The sequence below is a fragment of the Anser cygnoides genome, chromosome 3 (assembly GCF_040182565.1).
Source record: "Anser cygnoides isolate HZ-2024a breed goose chromosome 3, Taihu_goose_T2T_genome, whole genome shotgun sequence".
In the NCBI taxonomy this organism is placed as follows: Eukaryota; Metazoa; Chordata; class Aves; order Anseriformes; family Anatidae; genus Anser; species Anser cygnoides.
The window spans coordinates 48,991,494-49,013,435 of record NC_089875.1 but is presented as its reverse complement, the minus strand read 5'-3'; the positions used below and the strand labels follow the sequence as shown (position 1 = coordinate 49,013,435).

The window sequence follows — 21,942 nt, the reverse complement described above, 5'->3', positions numbered from 1 at the left end:
TCACAATGTCTGGTAATGTTAGTCAAAATTACCCTAATCAACAGATCATAGGGAAATATATTTGTTTTAAGATAGCTAGGTGCAAAATAGTAAACCCGGAAACTGAGTATACACTTTGTACTTACTACATAATAGAGATTGTCTTTGAAAACAGTGACTTGTAAAGAACACAAGGTCATTGAAGATAACTGCCTGAACAGGAATTCGTAGTGCAGTGTTACAGTTAAATGAGATAATACAATGTTTACAAGAAGAAGACTATCAAGTAGAAATAGATGATGTCTGTGCACATATCACTATAAACTGTTGTGACTGTGCTGTGCTCAAATCTGATATTCACACTTCAAGAAGAATGTGAAGTATTGCAAAGATTTTGGAGTGTTCTAGTATGAGAAAAGATGCTCTCAAACTTGAAGCTTAGAGGCTTCAGTTCAGTCATTTGTATACTGTGCAAGTTGTTGAAAGAAAACTTAATCATTTGACAAAGATAGCTACTCATGACCAAAAATTTAAAAAAAATATATATATATAGCAACTCTTAATAGCTCTTAATTTTGCCAACAGAAACACACTACTGTTTCCAAAGATAAAAGGTGTTAGCTTTAAGCTTGAATTGCATTAAACTCTAGTTGCAAGTGTAATTATTATGTCCTTGAACAATATATGTATCCTGTTAAAAACTTCACAATAGTCTTTAAGGTAGGACTAGATAGATCCACTAGACTTTTAAATCCAGTTCTTAGGGGGGAGAATTAACTTATATGAATAACCTTAAATTCTATACTTATATCCGTATTAGCAGATAAAATATCCAGAGCTGGTTCTCTGGTGGCTCAGCATTTGTGCCTGGATGCATGCTAACAATTAAACAGTATGGGCAGTACTAGAGCAGTGTTTGGCCTATGCTTCAGCCCTGATTGTACATTAGTACAGCTGTAGACTGATTTTTTGTTGGTTGGTTTTGTTTGTTTGCTGTGGGAGAGATGCACCAAATAGCCAGAAAACATCTTGATCAGTATCTCCCAGTTTTGTTGAATTGCACAACAAAATTTGTAATTATGCATATGAGGTGAAATAAAAGATCACTTTGCTAACAGTTGAATAGTCCTAGACCCCAAAACCTTAAAAAGCAACAAACTTTATAAACTAATAAGTCCTTGTAAGTTCTATAGTTACTAAGCAATATAAAGTAGATAATCTTTCTACTATGCCACAAATTTAGAAGCAGGTTTTGAGATTTCAGAAGAGTTACTGATATGTTAATTCAGTACTTCAAAAGACTCTTCTGTTACTAACTATGCAATCAGGAGAAGAATGTACAGGCAAGTTTGGTAGAATTGATGACAGTGAGTTGCTGAATATCATAAGATTCATAGATTTCAAAGCCAAAGAGATAAGCAAACCATCAACTCTGTTGTAGGCTAATTTGTGTTTGAATAAAATGCATTTCTTATTGAAAATGAGAAAGCTCAAATGTTGGCTGAATTTTTGCTTCAACAAAGGCATCCATGCCATATTTGAAGCCTCTGTTTGGCTTGCGTTTCCTGTAGTGATCAAATGTTCTTACTGTTGAAATTGCATGAGCTTGCAATTTGAATTTGGTGCTCAGCATCTTGTTCTAGTGACATCCCTCTTTGTAAGATCAAAGAACTTTTTAGTAGATTGTATTTCCTTCCCACAAAGATATTTATGCACTGTAACGCATACTTTTCAGTTTTCTTTCTAAACAGATAAAACATGTTGAACTTCTGAAGTTTCATATTGTATGGTGTTTTCTTAGGCCTTCATGCCTTGGGATTCTTTGTTGTACCTCTGCCAATTTTTCAACATTTTTTTCTAGCAAGACAAAATCAACACAAATATTCTATTTCTCTCACTGCACTTTTTGATACTCCATAAATAAGTACCAGCATCTTTGCAGTGGGGAACTACATTGCCCATGAAGCCAAAGGTACAAAGCTTTACTTTGAATTTAAGTATTTTTATGTAATATTTCATTAAAAGAAAAAAAGAAAAAAGAAAAAAAGAAAAGAGAAATCCATATAGGAGAATGAGTAGAAAGAGAAAATAAAGCAGAGAAGAAAATAGGAAAAAGATGTAGATGAAACTGAAATTTAGATAGTGCGAAATGAAACAAAAAAAGGCTGGAATAAACAGTAGATCAGAAGAGGCCAAGGAGAGTCCATCAGAACAATAGCAAATAATCTGATGTAATCAGTGACTAGAGGCCGCTGATTTGATTTTGTTCAGGTTGACTCCTTCCTGCAGGTTCTTTCAATCCTGGTGGAAAGAAAATCCCATACCCAAGCCCTCTGTTCCAGGAAGATAAATACTCTTTTATTGAGGGTTTGAGATCCATAGACTCCTTTGGCCCTACAGGGCAAACATTAGAAAGGCACGCTCACTGCCCAAAAGACCTCACAGTCTAAAGTTTAATTCTACCATTAGCAGGTGGAAGAACACAGAAGAATAGAGGAAGGAGAAGAAAGCGGTGAAACAGCACTGTTCAGTATGAAAAATGGAAGTAAAGAAAACAGCTGTCTAGCAGTTCAGCTAGTTCACTGTTCAGCTCAAATGCTTGGCCAAACTTTAGTTCTGAAGATGATTGATAGCATTAATATTTGTTATTTACAGCCTTTATAGCTTTTTTTTTCTTAATAATGGATATCAGAGCTGTTTTATCACTTCTTACCGTGAACTTGTGATGATTGTAATATAATCATCTGAAGTTACTAGTGGATGATCTCTAACTGTTTTTAAAAGGTAATATTGATCTACTTCAAGACTTGTATGAAGGAAATGAGTCTGAGATAAATATACCCACCTAACTGACAGTGCCAAGAATACGTCTTTTATGTACTCCAACCACTAAATTATTCTGTTGCTATTACAAATACCACCCTAAATTTCTCCTAAAAGCAACAGGTACAATATGGAGTAATTTTATTTCATAGTAGCCTGAATTAGTACATCCTGTGCTTTTAGGTATTGTTTGCAATTTACCGCAGAAACATCTCTTTTGTAGTGCGTGAAGTCTGAAAGTCTTACAGTTATTTGCAATGACAGAATGTCTAGTAAGATAAACAGAATGACAATGTTTAAGATAAATGACAGGAAAAATGAATATGCTAATCTATCTTTTCAGACAAAAATGTAAGTATTTGTTTTATCTGAAAACTGAATTACAGTTGATTTTGGTCTTCCCTACTTAAAGGATTTATACCGCAACATCTCAAATGGAAGCCACAGTTTAGAAAGGTGGCTTCTTTATTTTTTTAATGAAATCTACAGATTGAATTACAGTATGTTACCCCAGTTTAATCAAAACACATATTAGATCAAAACATATTAATCAATTGATTTCCTATTTCTCTGCAATGTTGTATAGCTAAAACCAACCAAATGAACTGACTAATTTTGATGGGGCATATGACAGTAGATAATTACTTCCCTTTTCTTAATGCCATGTAAATCCATAAACAGACATTGTGTTATGTGTAAAAAGTGGGTTGTCTTGTAGAGAACAGGAACAAATAAAGAAGAATACAGAAGAATAAAAGTTGATCACTTGGATATTTGAAGAAGTGATTATTCAGTATGCTGTTATACTGAACCAGAATTTCTTTTCAGTTGGGTTCAGTTCTTAATGACAGTTTCAGAATATTATTCTCCTCTATTTTTCATACTGCAGCACTGTATATTAAGATTTCTGCAAGGAAGTTTTATTTTTCCTGTGTGTAATTGTTGTAGTATCAAAAACACTAAATGGAACTAAATGGAGAGTCTAACTCACATCTTAGTATTCATGTGGTCAGCATAGACCCTATATTCCTTCCAGTGCTAAACACAACCAGTAGTACAAAAGGTAGCACGCTAATTGTCATTCTAATAAGTAGATAGGTTGGCAGTTTAGTAATTATACCTTGTAATGTGAAGCGCTTACTTCCAAAGCTAAATCTTGCCACCAGATGAACATCTGAACATCAGAAATTCTATATTTTGCCCTGCAAAGTTGTTACCTGTGCATCAACATCCGGAAGTTCTATGAATGTCCTCAATAAAAATAACATGAAATGTGATTTTCTGGAGGCCTGAATAACCAGAGCTCACAGTGAAATTAGTTGATATCTGACTACTAAGTACTACTGAGGTCAAGACAAAAACAGAAAGAAGCATAGCACAGGCAGTGGTTCATAGATAATTTTTGTCTGCTATACTTTGAAGAGAAATAAATATCCCAAGTAGTGCAACATCAGAATAATAGTGTAGTTACCTTAAAAAATACATATTTCTTTAGAACAATCAGGTAGATGTAATGTTTAGATATATTAGAGACAAGACAAAATCTTGGTCTACTGGATCAAGATATTTAGCAATGTCATTCTGGTGTCTTCCAGTATAGCAGAATGAGAGAACGATCTAAAAGCTTTTTCCTCTGTTTTTCCAGACTTCAGAGATTACATCAACACACTTTCAGTGCTGTGTTGTGTTTCAATAACAGAAGAACATTAGGCCACTACGTACTTGTATTTAGGCAGGAGCACAACAGGATTCTGGAAACACAAAAAAGGGATTCTTATGAGAGTGTATTCTTAGGCCATTATCAACAAAAAACAACTTCCCATCAAACATCATTCCAATTTGTTCCTCCCTCTACTTTTTCCGTCTTAGTGTAGTCCAGTTTTGAAACTGGGAAGCATAAGATGTCTATAACAACCTTAACTTGATGGTATATAAAGAGGACACTTAAACATAATAGTTTACTTAGGCATAACAGTATATTCAGGCAGAGAGGGACCCAACATACCCCTAAGGTGTTGATCCTGCTAGAATACCAGTACTTTCATAAAACTTGAAGATCTGAAAATTTTCTTTAAAGCAGGTGACTTAATCAATGTCAATGTCAATACTCAATTTGGATAATATTTTAATTTGGAAAATTTATTTTTTCCAGCTTTTCAGTACTGAGCAATTGTTTTCACCTCTGAACCTGTCTGTAAACTGAATAGGAATTATCAGAATACATAAAGACATTCGGGCCCTAGACACACAAATTCTTATTCCATCTTTTCCTTCTTTCAAAATGTTTATCTTCTGTAGAGCAGGAAAAATATTTGTGATGATGATGGAACTTACTCTAAGGAAATCTTTTCTGTAGTTAACCAGTGAAAATTTCAGAAAAGTTCAAAAGCCATCTAATATTTTTACATACGTTGGCTGTTCTGCTAATAGGTTGAGGTTTTCGGAAAGAAAAAACATAATACAGGTTCCCACATTAATTCAGTAACCATCTCATACTTACGATGAAGTCAGTGGGCTGAATTTCAGGATGGGATTGCTGTACGATTTTTCATTATAGGCAGTAGAATAAATTGTTACTTGCACCATTATTAGTCTGATTGCCTATTGGCATTAGTGGCAGAGGTCAGAAGCTTGTCTTCTTGGTCAGAGAACATAGCGATTGCAGCTGCCTGAAACAAAGTGCCATGGGTTAGAGCACGTAAAAATAGTGGGGTACTGTTTGTATGGCCAGGTGCAAGAACAGAAACGTTCCGCGCTTAAGAAAAAAAAGAGAATATAGAAGAGAAAAAACACACAAAGAACAAAAGCATTCCTTCTGCTAAATACTAAAGTATAGTCATTGGGAAATACAAGAGGTTATTCCAGCTCCCTCGTTGACTAAATTGTATGTTCTTCCTACAGATAGTTCCTAAAAAAATGAACTATTATTTGTTTTCCTATGTACAGACACAGCATCCATTGTTTACGACTGTAATCATAACATGCATAGTTTAAAATGTGGGACTAAGGGATAGGCTGCATTTCTCTTTCTGGTTTGTCAGACACAATAAACCACATTCCTTATTTATTAAAGCTTCTTTGTGATTTACTAACCAAATTTCTGCCTTTAAACTAATTTCATGTATGTTGTCTCTATTACCCCGTTCTGTTTCAAAAACATTGGACTATATTTTTTTCATGCCTTATATTGATGTGAGATGCCCACCACTTTTTCCTTTTTTCTGGACTTACTGAAACAAGTTTGTGGAGATGGAGAATCTCTAAGTTCTCAGGGTCTGTTTTGTTAAAACACTTCGTCAAGCTTTGTACAGGTGAAGACATCTGCAGCTTTATAAAGCTCATGGCTGTCACAAGATCCCAAACTTAGCTCTAGTTTACTGACTCTGCTAGACTACCCACTACTCTCTAGCTCAAGCACATGTACAAAAATTCAAGATATGAATGGAAACATATATATATATTAATTTGGCTTGTATTTTGGCAAGTTGTTCCCCCTCCCCCCCCTTCTGAAAATGTATTGCTATGCAAACAGTTGAAGGCTTACCTTTGAATGAATCATTCTAACTTGGCAAAGGTCAGATAGATGAAATAACGTAACTCATGTTCTCCTCTCCTGATATTTTGTTTAATGGCCATCTACATCAATACCTATCAGTGTTTTAATGCAGAAGCAGAGTGAAACAATGTATGCAGTTTCTGATTATCAGATAAAGCTCTACTTCCATTTCTTTAGGTATATTCATAGACTTTAGAGCATTTTATTGCATAGTTGAAGACTACATTCTGACTTTATTAGTGCCTTGGGGAAAAGAAAAAAAAAAAAGAAAAAAAAAAACATTTGTTGTTCTATGACAGCAATCCTCACTTTTGCTGACTCCATTTGTAGTATTTTTGTCAGGTTACTGTTTGCTACAGTAGCGGAAATTGTTGCTTTTTCTAATAGCGTACAAAAGCTCTTGTCAAATTTTTTGGAAAATTGTCATCTAAGCAATTATTTGTGGGTTGTCAGAAAAGTGAGCGTATGGCAGAACTCTCCTTAACAACTGATTATCTAGGTATTTGCCAATAGGTTCAATAGTATGCCTATATGTTTTTGTGCTCATTTGAAAGAAAAAGAAAAGAACTATAGATATATTGTATTTATTTTTAAAAATCCAGCTATCTTTAGACATTGTTTTTCACAGTCACTTCCATAACTTAAGAGCTTTCACATAATGACATCAGAAGAACAGGTAACTAATGCTGTGCTACTGCAGCTGGGAACATAATGTTATACTTGTTTTCCATAAACCAAGATTTTAGCCATAGTAGTTCATAGAGATGAGAACAGAACTCACTCATCCTTTCAAGTAGCTCTTCTTAGGTACACTGAAGAGGAAAAGCTTTAAAGAGTATGTCTGATCTCTGAGCTTAAATCAGTTGGCCTTGCCACAGACAGTCTCAGAGCCTGCTTTCTATTAAGAAAATATGCTGTATGGTAACTGGGGTCTCTTGTGGAATTTCTCACATTTAAGAGCTAGGCATATCTGTTCATTACCATACTAAAAGATTATTTTGCTGTTTCAATAGATCTTTTAATTGTTTTATAACTAGAAGGGCTAAAAAAAAATATTAAAACTAGGAAAACATCCCAAGCCTCAAAGTGGAGTTTTGTTATTGATTTAAATGGGGACAAGAAGCAGCCTGGACAGTCTGAACCTGCTGCATAGAATACAAGTAGAGTGCAGAAGACACAAAAGAGTACAGTAGACTGTGGGGGGGAATAACAGTGAGGGCAAGAACACAGCAAAAAAGGCTTGTTAAAACTTTTTGTGACACTCTGCTCCACGGTGAGGTTTGTTTTTTAAACCTTGGACTGACTAAATTTGAAGACAGTCTCTACATAAGTAAAGCCACATAGTTTTCAATTATTTCTCACATGAATGTCATATCTATGATATCATTACAGCTAATTGACACTCAGTTCCATTATGAGCTTCAAAATAAAAAGGTATTAACCTTGAACTACAGATGGCAAGACCACAAGCTAAACTATGTTCATGTATCAAATGTTTGTGAATTCATGCATGCTTTTGTAACAGCACCTCAGTGTCTGGTACCAAAGAACTGCATTGCATGTGTACTATGCAAGATCCGCTGATATGAACCTGGGCTCAGCAGAAAGTGCCATTCACCAGTGTAGATTTCTCAAACCAAAAAAGTAAGAACAAGATGCAATTCTTATTTCTGTGAAATTAACTTGTAAGAACTGAACCATATACAGTTCTTGCAGGAAAAATATGGAATTTCAATAAAGTAACATGCTATGTCTTGCCAGTATAAATGTTTATCGTTTTAGTTTGTTTTCTTTTTCTTTGTCCTCTTGATCTTTGACTTTTTCTGTCTTTCACTAGGATAGTAAGTCACTGTTTTTGACTTGCTAATGATTATCTTAATATCTTATAGGCACTAATAACTTACCAGAAGTCTGTGGCTCATACTAAGCAAGCAATCTTTACTTTAAGCCAGATCATTTTACAATAGACAGAATAAACAGAGGTGAAAAGCATCTTGAAAAAATCAGTAGTATTAAACATGCTAATGTGGGCAATGTTTTTAATGGCATAAGTATCCCATTACTTTAAAACAAGCCTTGACTACCTGAAATGAAATTGTTTGCACACAAACAAATTCAGAATTTATCACAATAATTTAGAAAAAAATATACCATGGAAGAAACATTGGTAATTAACATCTAGATTGTTCAATTTTAAGAACTACAAAATACCCCTCTATCTGATAATAATGCCCAATGATGGGCCTATACTGAGTACATACCATCACTATAAAGAAAACATTACTTTCATCAGCTACGTTAAACACTTCATTGCTCAAAGCATTGGGGTTTTCCATATATATGAGCTCATCTTTAAACTTCCTGTGATCTTAGTACTTAAGACAATTGCTACATCCCCAAAAATGTTTTTGGTGCTTACATTAGAGAAATATACTCTCTGTTTTAATTCCAGTTAATATGGATTTCCTGCCTGTAAATTAACACAACTACTGCAGAGATCATGTTGTTGGTAAGAGGATTTCTTGTTTGTAAATTTGTTCTTTCACAGCACCTAAGATGGCACATGTTACTGCTACCATAGATGCAAATGGGAGATTTTTAATTCATTTGGAACATCAATATTAAGGCTTTAGGAGACATTTGTAACCTACACATTGCCATAAATATGTATTACTTCCCATTTTGAATGCCAGCATTTTTTTTCCTACTTTGCTTTTTTTCTTACAGTATGAGTGAAATAATTGTGTGAGAATGTATATTAGCTTTTAAGCTTCCATAAATCTCTCCTTATGTTAGCCCTGGTATCTAACAGGCATGGTGAAATTTGTCAATTTTTGTGACTGCCAAGCAACATTTGGGCTCTGAAACTGGGACTTCATTGGGCAAGCGTAGGTGCAAGTTTGTGTAGTTAAATAACTACAGTTGTAATTAGACACCTGTCTCAGTCTGAATCCCAGCCGGGTTTCATTCATGGAAATAAATCAGGATTTAAGTGTCATTTGAAAAACACAGCAGTCAATTTTATAGGTGTTTTTATATCATGATTTAACACTGATTGTACGTTGTTTTCTTCACTATATAAAACAGTCAATAAAGGCTTCTAAAACACAGTCATCAGGGAATCCATTCAGTTCCCTGAATGAAATCCATTCAGTGGAATGATTTGCACCATATTGAAAAAAAAGGGAATAAAATGGTGTAAGACTAAAATCCCACAATTTTGTTTATAATGTGAACAAATGAATGGGTAAAACTACATCACAGGTATTTTGAATATTTTCATTTAGAAATAGATTTTAATTTTAAGTGTAATATGTATCCTACACAATCGTTAGACATGGTATGCACGTATCAAAACGCTTGGCAAGTGTCTTGATTTCCAGTAGCTGACAGGCAATAAGCGTCTTTATTACACAAACCAGTAAGCTATTTCTGCGCAACCTAGCTGAGGGAGCAGTACAGCCAAGTAGGCTTCCTGCAGGAAGCTATCTCTGTTGAAGACTGAGACAATCTTAGCCAAAATGCCATACCCATTCTCTCTACAAGATGGCATCTCCACATGGTGCTTTAGGGTACCAAGTCATTACTGCCATATATACTAAGTACTAGGAAGAGGTAGGTGTTATTGACAAAGCAACAAGCCTAAGCATAAATGCAGAAGATTTCTATTTACATAAATATTCTTAACCAGTAGAACTATGCTACTACTACAAAAATAGTTGATTTTATTTCTGCTTTTATGAAAAAAGCCAATTTTGCCATTCAATCAGTAGGTACTCTGAAGCAAGCTATGAAATAAATTTTGACTGCTATTGCTTAGTTCTTCTATGAAAAATCAGCTGTTGCTTTAATTTTCAAGCCTTCCCAATAACATCTATATGGTTGTCCAAATCCTAAGGCAGCTTCTAGCCTGTCTGCTCTGTGAATTCTTGACATACTTATAGTCTCTTAACATTCACTACTATCACACAGTGCTGGTCCAACAATGTTAACGATGAAGGGAATGTTTGCATATGCTGGCTCTTGGCATTCCTGCTGCTATGTTGTCTCAGTCTCCCGAGACCAAAGCCAGAGGAGATACATGACAAAAGTTCTTGCAACCTTCCTGCACTAAGCTTCCCACCACGATGTGGGATTGACAGAGCAACAGTGGCAGGTCTTATGAAAGAGCTATGTAGTCAAGGCTTGAATGCTCTCTTATCAGGGAATTCAAACCTTGCTGGTTGATTTAGTTAAGGTAGGTGGAACTGGGGTATGACAAACACTTAGTTGTCTGGGTATTCTGCAAGTAGATACTTCCTAGCTTTTTATTTATTTTACACTACTGAATACTACTTTTACTAGTAAGTAAAAGCCTCAAATATTTTAGTTTTCACTGAAAAAAATAGGTGTCAGAAGATGCTTCGAGCAATTATCTTTTATTCTAGAATTCAGTGAACCCACTCTATTCCAAGTCATGCTGAAGCTGACATTGCTGCTTAGGATAAGAGCTATAAGGCTCCAGCCCATTTGCACACTTCCCTAGAGTGCTGGCTTCTCCACCCTTCCATCTGCAGCCTGGAAGGCTCTGCCAGTGATACTTACAGATTTTAAAACTTCATCTGCCAGGGAGCAGCAAGAGCAATACAGCTCCACAAGTGGGACAAGCCAACAGCCAAGCAGCTCCCCAGCACAGGCCTGTAACCTTCAGCAGTGGGGCTCAGCCCCACAAAGATCCAAACATAGCAGGCAGAGCTGCCAACAAGGTCTCTTAGCAGCAGCAAGCCATTCCTGAGGGCTACCCAGCAACTCCACCCAGTAACAAGGCTCCATAGCCCCATCCTGAGCTTAAATGGCCCCCCAAGCCCTGGGCAGGGGTGTGGGTGGAGGCCCCTGGTGAGGATGTTCAGGGCAGCTATAGCCTATTAGCACACCTACAGCCATGGCAATCTCAGTCCTTGCTGAGGTGACTTGCATATATCATGAAACAGAAAATGTGAAGAATAATATACTTTTAAAAATCCTATTGCCTTTACTGTTGGTACATTAGTATTTGTCACTACTGACAGGTGCTTCCAATTGCCTTCATTAGCCTAATTTAATTTAAAATGGAAATTCTAGCAATCTTACTTCTTTTGCAATGGCAAAATTGGGCAGTTGGGCAATTAAGGAAAGCTGGTAGGCTACGTAATAGGTACAGCCTGTCGCCATTTATTTCTTCTACTTTAATATCTATTTGTTCACTGTACCATTTTATGATATCACATAAACTATACAGCTTAAATATAAAGGGCATGTACTCACCTTGTTTCCATATAAATGACAGTAAAAAATAGCTAGTGTAGATAGGCACAAAATTTGAAAACCTGTGTAGCAACCTGGTCCATATGTGATTCTGTTTTGATACACATGACGTCCCCTATATAAGCCCTGTATTAAAATTGTCTGTAGCTTTTCCTTAGTATTTTCTCTTTCTCCCAGTTCCCTCATTATTTTTTTCCTTGATTTTTCTTAGTATTTCAAAATGCTGTAGGCATTCTTAGGGCAGAAGCATCACCTCTGACTTTATTTCCACTTATTGTTTACACTGACTTTGTCATATACCAATCTATAGATTAATTAAGTCAGAAACAATGATTGTGGCTGTCTAGTATGACTTGTGTAGTAATTTATTTTTGCACCTTGACTATAAGAATTTTCTATATCATATTTTCTGTGCAATAGGGAGTTTCATAATTTCAAATTTCTTTTTGTGCAATGCAAAAAGGCCATTTTCAGACCTGAAGAATCAACAAGTGGAGTTCTTAAAAGATCTCTTAAGAGATCACAAGATCCATGAGAAATATAAAGCAAGCAGGACTCTCCCAAAGTTGTCATGACTTTTCCCTCAAAACAACAACAAACAAAACCCCATGGGGAGTATAGAAATAAAAATTAAAACATTCCGGATAGCGTAGAAAAAATGTAAGTCAATTTGAGACACCTAAATTCTATTATCAACTTCTATATGAATCCATCCTTTAGACAGCCAAGCACTGGAGCAGATTGCCCAAAGAGACTGTACAGTCTTCTTTCTCGGAGGTTTTCAAGACCCAGCTGGATAAAGACCTGAGCAGTCTGGTCCAATCTCATAGCTGGCCCTTCTCTGAGCAGGAAGGGGGACAAGAAACCTCCTCAAGTCCCTTCCAACTTTAATCACTCTGTGATGCTATATTCCATGTTTTTTGTGACACAGAGAATTTTCTTTGTATCAGGAACAAAGCCCACTGCAACATATTTCATACCAAATGTAATTCTGGATTTCATGTAGATATACACCCCATAACATTTTTATTTTGGAATAAAACAGCAAGTAGAATTGACAATTGCCTAATGCAGCTAGGTGTAGAAAATCAGACCATGGCTTTTACTGAAGGGGAATGTCAAAGCTCTGCATTCCATATGGATGTCACCAAAAGGAATTGTGATTTCATCAACACAGCTGCTAGCTTTGTAATGACATATGGGAGTAACTTTTTTTTTTTTTGATGAATGTTCTTACAACAATTTTTCCTTTGCCTCCTGCATTTTTTCCTGACATCATGGCTTTAAATATGAGCACAATTTAAAAGGCAGTAGGAATTTCTGACAAACTGTTTTAACTTGTGTTAGCAATCTAACTTTCCTCTAGAACTAGTATTGTCTTGAATCTACTGTTTACTGAAGATCCAGATATAACTTAAATTTATTCTGTAGTTATGAGATTGTTATTTTAGCCTAGAATCTCTTTTGTCATGTACAGCTGAATGTGAATTAAACTTTTATACATGCACAGATCAGTGAAAGATTTCCTGGATTCCACTTCTACTATCCTGTAGAAGTTTCTTCCCTATCCTGATGAGGGAAGAAAGAAAATTATTTTTGAAATTGAGGCAAGAAGCTGCTGAATGTTATTTCGTATAAAATATTAGTATGCCAAATAAATAAATATGATGACAAAGACATTTACACAGTATAATAAAATCCTATATGCTATGCTATATTTAATGTCATGTTGGGCTCTGTAGGTGCTTCCTGAACTAGTGTAAATCTCTACAGAGATAAATATGTACAAAGGCAAAAGGCTTCTCTACTATAGTATTCCCTATTATGCCGTGAATCTCAGATTTTTGAGGAAAAAATCCAATATTTCCAATATTACTTTTAAACATATGGGAAAATATCATTTGATTTTTATTTCATTGATAAAGTTAATTTCAAACCGCTTGAACTAGCATATTTTAGTGTTTTGTGCTGCAAGAGGATGAGAAAAGAGAGAAATGTTACCTTTCTAGTTTAAAGAGGTATATTTTTTCATGAGAGGATTTAAAGTATATACCGACAATCAATATTAGTTGACATAAGACTCTTTTTGTGTTTTTGTTTGTTGATTGAGGAGAAAAAAAAATAAGAAAGGCAGGCTCATTTTTGTGCTGCTAATAGAAACATGAGTCTTACCTAATCCGTACACAAGCACTTTGCAAGTTAATTTACTTGATAAGGCAGTGGGATAAATATTGTATAAACTCTTCTGACATCCTTCACTTATAAAAATAGTCTTGGTGAATTTAATGCAAGTAGTAAATAATGAAATATGAAGCCTTTAATAGAGCAATTCATAAGATTTGTAATTATTAACTGTTTTAGGTAAGAATTTTCTGTTAGATTCTAGCAAATAAATTTCTGTGACTTTAAATAATATTAATGTTATATTTTAAAGCAGTAGAAAAATACTTTTTCATGGAAAAGTGACAGATCAGCTTTAAACACTATTAATATACGTAAGACTGCTACAAGCTTGTAAAATACAAATCTTTTTGTAGAGTAAAGAGTTAAACAAATAATTATACCTTTATACTTTACATTTCATTTGTATGTAGTTTTTGCCTTGACAAATGAGTGGTGTGCAAGGATGTGTTTGTGTTTTGCTGAGAAAGATCTACTCTAAATCTTGATAAATTATGAAAGCTCCATCCATTCAGTTATCTTCCATAATGGAAGGTAAACCAGCAAAATATCTAATAACTGCTCTAATAAGACATGATATCCCCAGTATTTTTTATTTTTCTTTGTACATGCTGTATTCAAGTGTCATTAACCAAACCTATCACAGCTTTGTTGACTCTTTCATGACCAAAAGACAAAACAACTTAATGTTAGCAGTCAGAATGGAAACAGTGAAGCACTGCATTTTCAAAGTCACCAATGAGATGATCTCTCAAAAGTATGAATGCTGATATGTACAAAGAACAACATAGATACAAAGATGTAAACTGACACAGTAAACTAATAAAATATATACTATATCAATAAATGTACATTTTCAAATTCGTATTTAGCTATGAAATAGAAAAGTTGAGTTCTAACTTTTGAGGGGGTATGGGCATTCAAGAAAGTAGTGCAGTGTTAAGTATAAAACACTTGAAAAATGACTATGTATATTATAAACTCATGCGAAGCGTTTGTGTTTCTATGAAATATCACAATGGATGTTAAACAAGTTTCAATTACAAAAAGAAAAAAAAATAAAGCTCATTCAAAGAAGTGGAAATCTTACTTCAGAAGAGGAATGAAATGTTAGTCAAAATTCTGCTCAAATATTCAGTCCATATCAGAGAAGTGGTTAATTTCATTCCTTTCCTGGGACATTCCTCCTTAACTCTTGGCAACCTTAACACTTGCACTGCTTTCATCAGTCACTAAGACAATAAAAAGTCTATTTTTTTTTCCTTTGCCCCCTGATTCCCTTAAAATGCAGACAGGAACCGTAATTTTTCCATGTAAAATAGCTCTTCTTTAATATCTATTGCATGTGTATTATTCTATTTTTGTTGCCTTTTTTTTTTTTTCTGACTGGGTCAGAACAATTCTTCTAAAGGGCTCAGTAATCTGTATTTGAAACAAATACATTCTGATCAGTTCAGCACATCTTGCATCACACCCCAAATTAATTAATTTTGAGCACTTCAGCTAAGCAGTAGCCTTCATTGACTCACTGAAGAGCTGTGTAATTTGCCTTTGCTATCTCTAGTCACTGTTAACCTCCTGCAGTCCATTTATTTTAATTCGCTGTTCTGAATGACATTGCCCTAACTTCTCTTCACCACTGTCAAAAGAGACTTGTAAGCTCACCTTTCTCAGTAGCAGTTTCTTCATCAGTTTCTTTACAGAACTATCTTTATCCCCAGTTGAAATCTGTGAGAGCATTATGTGACAAGGACTCAAAGCTGGCCTCTGGGGAACTGGAATTGAGGTTGAAGGTCTCACATTAAAAAAAAAGTCATTTATTTCTGGTTTAGTTTTGCTCTTAGGCATTATTCACAGCTTTGCTCTGTCTTCAAACAAAAGGAGCAGTGGCCCCACTAAAAGAAGAAAATCTGAAGCTGTTGAATGTGCTTAGGGTTAGTAAATATTAACTCAGGCTTTCAGGAGCCAATCCACAGTCTGTCTCTAAAGCAAGAGAGTCTCTGCCTTTCACTGCCATCTCCTTATTGTTTCCATACTATTTTCATTTCCTTCTTACCAGACAAGATATTCCTAATAATACTTTTTCATGGCATATGGTTTTTATGTCACTGGAGAAAACGAATCTTTTTCCTCAGTTGATTATTGTTGTGATAAATTGTTTTCTTGTTGGTACTAGGAGAAATAAAATATGCATATTTACAATAAAATGCAGAAAATTATTTGTTTCAATACTTCATAGTTCTGGGCTAGGCATGAAGCTTCAGTGTACATTTTAACGTATCTCTTTACTGACTGCAAAAATGTTCCAAAACAGGTTTGCAAAAAATCACCTCTCAAGCTTTGATTGATCTCACAAAATATCTTATTACATGCTTTTGATTATGGGAATGTCAGTGTATTGGCTTTATCATTTTACATTAGAGTTGTTGTTTTTTTAACCTCAGTATTTTCCCATGTTAGTGTCAGATTTTGTTCTGTTCATGTAACATAAAACTGAATTTATTTAAGTGAGGCTTATTTGGCATATAAGTAGGACATTGTGTATTCTTCATTGACAAAAGTGTTTTGATAAAAAGAGTAAATTTATACCTAAAGAAGGAGTACGTAATACCTACTGATTTTCAAAGGGAATTGTTTCCACTCATTCTGAAGTAAATTTGACCCAAGGAATTTAAGCTGTCAAGATAGCCAACAGTTAAAGTGAACATAGCTTATATACTGTGACATTTTTGTCATTATTTTTCACTTTATTTTCATAGTTATATGAAAAACAAATGTACTAGACACACCAAATAAATAAATATAAAATTCTGCCATTTATTATAGTCCTCTGTCTCATAATGAAAAAAAGAAAATAAAAAAGCTTTTGTTTGTTCAGTTGAACAAAAGATGATTAAATATTTTAAAAGAGCAAATTCAGCAATTTAGTAACACTGATTCAGACTAAAATAGCCTTCTTATATTTATCTCAATAGAAATGTCTATCTTCACATAATCTCAGTATAATGTTATTAGCCTCTTTCTTTATAAGCTGAACAGAAATGTGTGTGCAGATAGGAATGACAGGGTAACTCAGGCACCTACAGATTAGTGTTTGCCAGTCGTGGTCTCCACAATCAATACCAGTATCACAGCAGCTGGCCCCAGAGTTGCATGCTTCCTTCTGATGAATAACGGGTAAGTGTCTTCACTGCAGGCACATTGAGATGCTTTAGTCGGGAGCAGGCAAGATGGGATGGCAACACAATTCAGGGAGAAGCAGAGCAGTAATTTGGATTGCATCGCTGGCTGCTGACTTGGAGCTCTCTCAGTTGGGTTCCCCTGACCTGTGTACAGTACCTGTTTTTTGGTTGGTTGGTTGGTTGGTTGGTTGGTTTTGCCACTGCAGACATTGCTAATGACTTTCCATAAAATCCCTACCCTTACATGGTTACATATGGGGCTAACTTTATATTCAAGCATATTTCACTGGGGATAGTTACAATATTTACTGTGCAATCTTACACATTTGTGTTCATGTGGTTGCAGGGTCAGCACATGAATGTCTGTGCAATTTAATCAAAAAAAAAAAAGAAAGAAAAAAAAGAAAAAAAAAAGTGTTTTGCCAAATTAGCATAATATCGTAGTTTGTATTTCTGCATTTGAGTTCCTCAGGTGAAATTCTGCCATAAAAACAGAGCATCCTGTTTCTGGGAAAAAAAAAAGAAAGAAAGAAAACAAACCAAACCAAGTCATAATTTTAATCAGAATTTCTCAAGGCTTTTTTTGTGTGTCATATTTTGAAAAGTGGTCAACCTAGGCCTTGTTTATCCAGAGGGCTGTCAAAGCATTGTAGGCATCTTTCCATTGTCTTTGTCAGAAAATGATATTTTTAAAAAATCTAAAATATATTTTAATAGCAAAAAGAGATTTTCACAAATATCATTCCCTTTTATTCCTTCAGTAAAGCAAAGACCTCTCAAATTACAGCTTCTGCTGTCATTCTCAGAAGTTTCAATATTATGGGATAACCTGGTTTTACAGTATCTTTTGTCAGAGCACCAAAAAAAGCTTTGAAAAACATTAGCCTCAGTTTGAATTCCTCATCCCTGTCACTTGCAGTTTTAATACCACTGTAAAGTACTACCGTTTTCCTTTATCTGTCTCACAGAGTCAAACTTGCATTCTGTTTCTTCCTTCAGAAATCCTATAGCATCACACGTTTCTTCTTGTACAGAAGCAATGACTCTGTGCCGTACCCAGGAGTGATAAGGTCAGCTCCAGAAGGATTTTATGGGCTAGTTTTGTAGATTTTATAAATAGACTTGCAGTGTCACAGTAGCTGATGTCTAGCAGAGATATGGGCTGCTTCCAAACTGGGAAGTCCTTTACCATTGCCTGCCCTCTGTCCCAGACACCAGCTATCCATTCCAACAACATTCCAAGTGCCAGCTCTTGAGGACATGAGGGAACTCAGACCAAAGCAAAGGCTGGGATTATAGCTAACAGTTCTCTTGGTTTAAGTTTCATGTACTAAGGAGGAATTTCAGGATTTGTTCCTTGTGTGCATGATCTTTTTTTTCACATATGAATAGATTATATTTCTGTAAAGATTCTTGATTATAAAGTCTCGCAAATTTTTTGCTCACTATAGGAAAAAAATGAAGTAATTTGACTTGGATAGCTATATTGATGAGAGGTACCACTGTGGGCATTTTCTATACTAGATTAGGAGCTTCCTCTGCAGAGGGCAATAGTCCTTCTCTTCCCCAGATTAAAAAAAAAAATCTATAATTTGGAATGAAATTGTTTGAAAATGTAAGTTATCCTAGTAATAAACTCCTATCTTAGCTGTCATGGACATAATAGCTCATGAAAATGAGTTTTTAAAGAGTGTTTTCCAAAAATTTGTAAACAAGCTTAAGTTGAAGACATAGGATCCATTCACTTAAACAAAACAGCACTTTTGGGATAATGGCCATCAGATATGGTCTTGTTTTGGTGCAGTGAATAATTGCTCAGCCATGATCCCTGGCTTCTGATTTTTAGAGAGGAAATACTATTGTTCTGGAGAACAACTGAGTACATTTAAAGTGCTGCTTTCAAATATATGCTAAAATCCCTATGAGATTAGTGTTTAGTTTTGCTAGGAATTTTTGTACTAATTGGCAAATAAATGGTGAATGCCTAGACCCAACACAGCTACAGCATTACTTTAGTAATGACTTCAGTAGAATGTAGAAGTACAAAAGATTGACTTTTGACTCAATACATAAACCAAAAAATGGAAGAACGATTATTTGAGAATTAATTAACTATGACTGGTTTAAGCAGTTCAACATGGTTTATTTCAATGTACAATAGTACAAAAAAAAAAAAAAAAAAGTAATGGAAGCTATGGACTTCTTCTAAGCATCCTTGCCAGACTGGGGGATGCAAGGAATTGATATCATTTCCAAACTGTTTTCTAACAGTTGCTGCTCATTATGTCATGAGAACTTGGGTGCAGTTCTCTTTTAGTCTGAGCCTGTATGTTTTGTAGAAAAGGAAGATGATCTAACCTTACATGTTACCTGAAGGGTGTGCTGCTTTCAGTTTATTCTGCAATCTCTTCACTGATGAGTTAGTAGCAGATCCAGGCAGATGACTTAAATACTGTATTCTGAGCTTCTCCTCAAAAATAATTCAAAGGCAGTCTGTGTTAATTTGCAGATGATTCACTGACTGTTCATTGAGAACTGAAAGTTGCTTTCTATGTTGTGGGAAAGGGTGCCCTAGCTACTGAGCTAGTTTGAAAAAAGGAGGCATCACTTTCACCTGGCTGTTACGCTGTACTGAAGTGTTTCATCTGAATCTGTTCAGTAGATTCAGTACAAATATGCAACTTGTTTTGTGTGCTCACCAAGATGGAGTTTTTTAAGTCGAATGTACTGTCAAAACCAGAAACTAGCCTGCCTTCATCACCCTGTTCAGCTAATGAAATTATTACAGTGTCAGGAACTGAAAGTTGCAGTTAGTATTAGAAGTCTAATTGCTAGCTTTGAAATAGTTTTATTCTATTATTCATAATTAAGGAGTCCTTTCAGCATCTACAGCTTTCCTAAGTCCAGTATTTAGCAACTATTTTGAAAATATTTTTATAGGTTTCCTTTACCTGTTCTAATGTCTCTTCCTATCTTTGATCTGTGCTTCTCATAAAGTTTCTTGGCATTGTCTCCTGCTGCTGAAGATCCGCCCCTTCAGTGTGTACCATTGACTATTTTATGTTGCCATTTTTAAAGATTCATCGCACTTAAATTAACATCTTGATATTTTACTGGAAGGAAGCCCATGTCTCAAAAAGCAAAAAACACAGCTGCATTGTTCAATTTGATTTCTTTTCATAGCTAAATACCATATTCTACACAGCCCTGTAGAGCACATAGTTGATCAGATGCAGATCTAGTTCTCCGGATATGTGATTCTGTATCTCCATTTCTGCCTCTGCATTTTGTTCTTTACATATTTAGGCTTTGAATGACTAACTCTGACACAAGTACAATAGACCTAAGCCAATAATCTTTTTTTATATTGGTAATCCTTAGTCATAAAAGTAGTCCGTTGTGACCAGTCACTCTGAAGACACCATTTATTCAATGCTGGGTGTTACATGACGTGAAATTCAGGACATAAGATACTCATTTTCAATTAAGGTTTGCAGTGCATATCAGGCCAAGTTACCCCAACCAGCACAGAGTGCAAATTTTGTTTTGCTGCACTGCCAGCAGCCACTGTACCATGACAGTAATAAAAAGGTGAAATTTCAGAGAAAGAGCAGTTGGCTTATCTGCTGTTATGCCTCTGCACACATCTTGGGAAAGGCAGCAAAAACTGTAGCTGGGACTTGGTAAAACACTGGCCAATAGAAGCAGCTATGGAATTTCACTGGAATGATGTATCTTTTGGTACTCTGTTCACAAACTGTCCCACATTGGTACCAATAATTTTTCAGCTCTAGTAGCACCCCTCAGACTTGGTAACAGAAGGAAAGTCGTTGCAGTTTTACACGTTTTCATTTCTATCCAGCTGCCTTTCTGCAGTTAGCAACAGTGGGGAATAGCCTAAAACACAGTAATGATGAAAACAAACTGGGGTGATTGTGGACAATAAATAAATTTCCAGTGTACTGTAGAGCACAAAAACTGCTGATTTAACTTGTGTAGACAAAACTTCTGAAAAGCTAAGAAAGTCATGGTCCCTGATGTATGGATCTGGTGTCACTATTTCTGGGATGGCTCTGAAATTCAGGTTACCTGATTTTTATTTTTATTTTTCCTGAATGCAGGCCATTTAAAGACAGCAATAACAATTCTTAAAAGCTGGAGGAACTGATATATGAAGAAAGTTTATGTGGATTCTTTTGAAAAGACAGGACTTACAAATATTTGAATTCTATATGCATCAAGGAAAAATAAAAATGTAGATTGATACCAGGGGATTACAATCATGAGTAAAAGGATGAAATTTTAAAAAGGATGCATTAGACTGAAATTAGGGAATACTCCCTGATGTTCTGATATTGCAATTTGCAGAAAAATCTCTCGAGGGAAGAGATATGAGTCACTTAAGACTTCCAAAACTAGACAAGATAAACTTTGAAATACAGAAAAGAACCATTTTCAAATCTCCTTAGTGAGGACATTTGAACAAATGAACAGCCCCTTCCTTGCTCCTATTATTATATTTTTTTATATGAAATTGCTTATTTAGGTACTAAAAGGGGAAGTTTTCCCATTCAACAACCCAATATGATCTTTAAATTATCTATTATTATAAATTGTATTAGCAGGGAGCATAGCAGCAAGTATGTTTTAAAGGAAAGTTTAAATGTTTGGCTGAGAATTGTTTTTGTTACCAGAAAATCCCCAGGAAGGGAGAATGTTTTTAAGCCTATGCCTATGAATGGAGAGGAATACATTTTTAGTAATGCTTCATGGTGTGGTGGTCAGTCAAATCTCAAGAACCTGAGCATCATTGTACAGGATCCTAGAACATCATATCACATTGCAAACATTTGTTCATTGTCTTCTTTAAAGGCAAATAGATTTTATATTTACTTTTCTTTTTAGCTCCAGATGATCGATAAGATGAAAAAAAATACC

General features: G+C 35.1%; 1 protein-coding gene and 1 long non-coding RNA gene across 6 annotated transcripts in view; one reads left to right on the top strand and one right to left on the bottom strand.

Moving 5' to 3' along the window:
* PACRG (parkin coregulated) overlaps positions 1 to 21,942 on the top strand; it is a 221,900-nt gene that overhangs the window by 160,403 nt on the left and 39,555 nt on the right. The window contains exon 6 of one of the 4 annotated variants that reach the window (XM_066994152.1): positions 8,811 to 8,854. The exons of the other annotated variants lie outside the window; for them this stretch is intronic. Within the exon in view, the coding sequence (XP_066850253.1) occupies positions 8,811 to 8,839 (29 nt within the window). The 3' untranslated portion in view covers positions 8,840 to 8,854. Of the gene's footprint in view, positions 1 to 8,810; positions 8,855 to 21,942 lie in introns of those variants that run through there. 4 annotated transcript variants of the gene reach the window in all.
* On the bottom strand, positions 987 to 16,349 carry LOC106039544 (uncharacterized). Of its 2 annotated transcripts, none has more exons than XR_007164832.2 (3): positions 15,488 to 16,349; positions 5,303 to 5,471; positions 987 to 4,553 (listed from the first exon to the last, which is right to left on the bottom strand). It is a non-coding gene; the product is annotated as an uncharacterized lncRNA (long non-coding RNA). The 2 variants fall into 2 exon arrangements; XR_010830328.1 differs by lacking the exon at positions 15,488 to 16,349 and adding an exon at positions 10,943 to 13,787.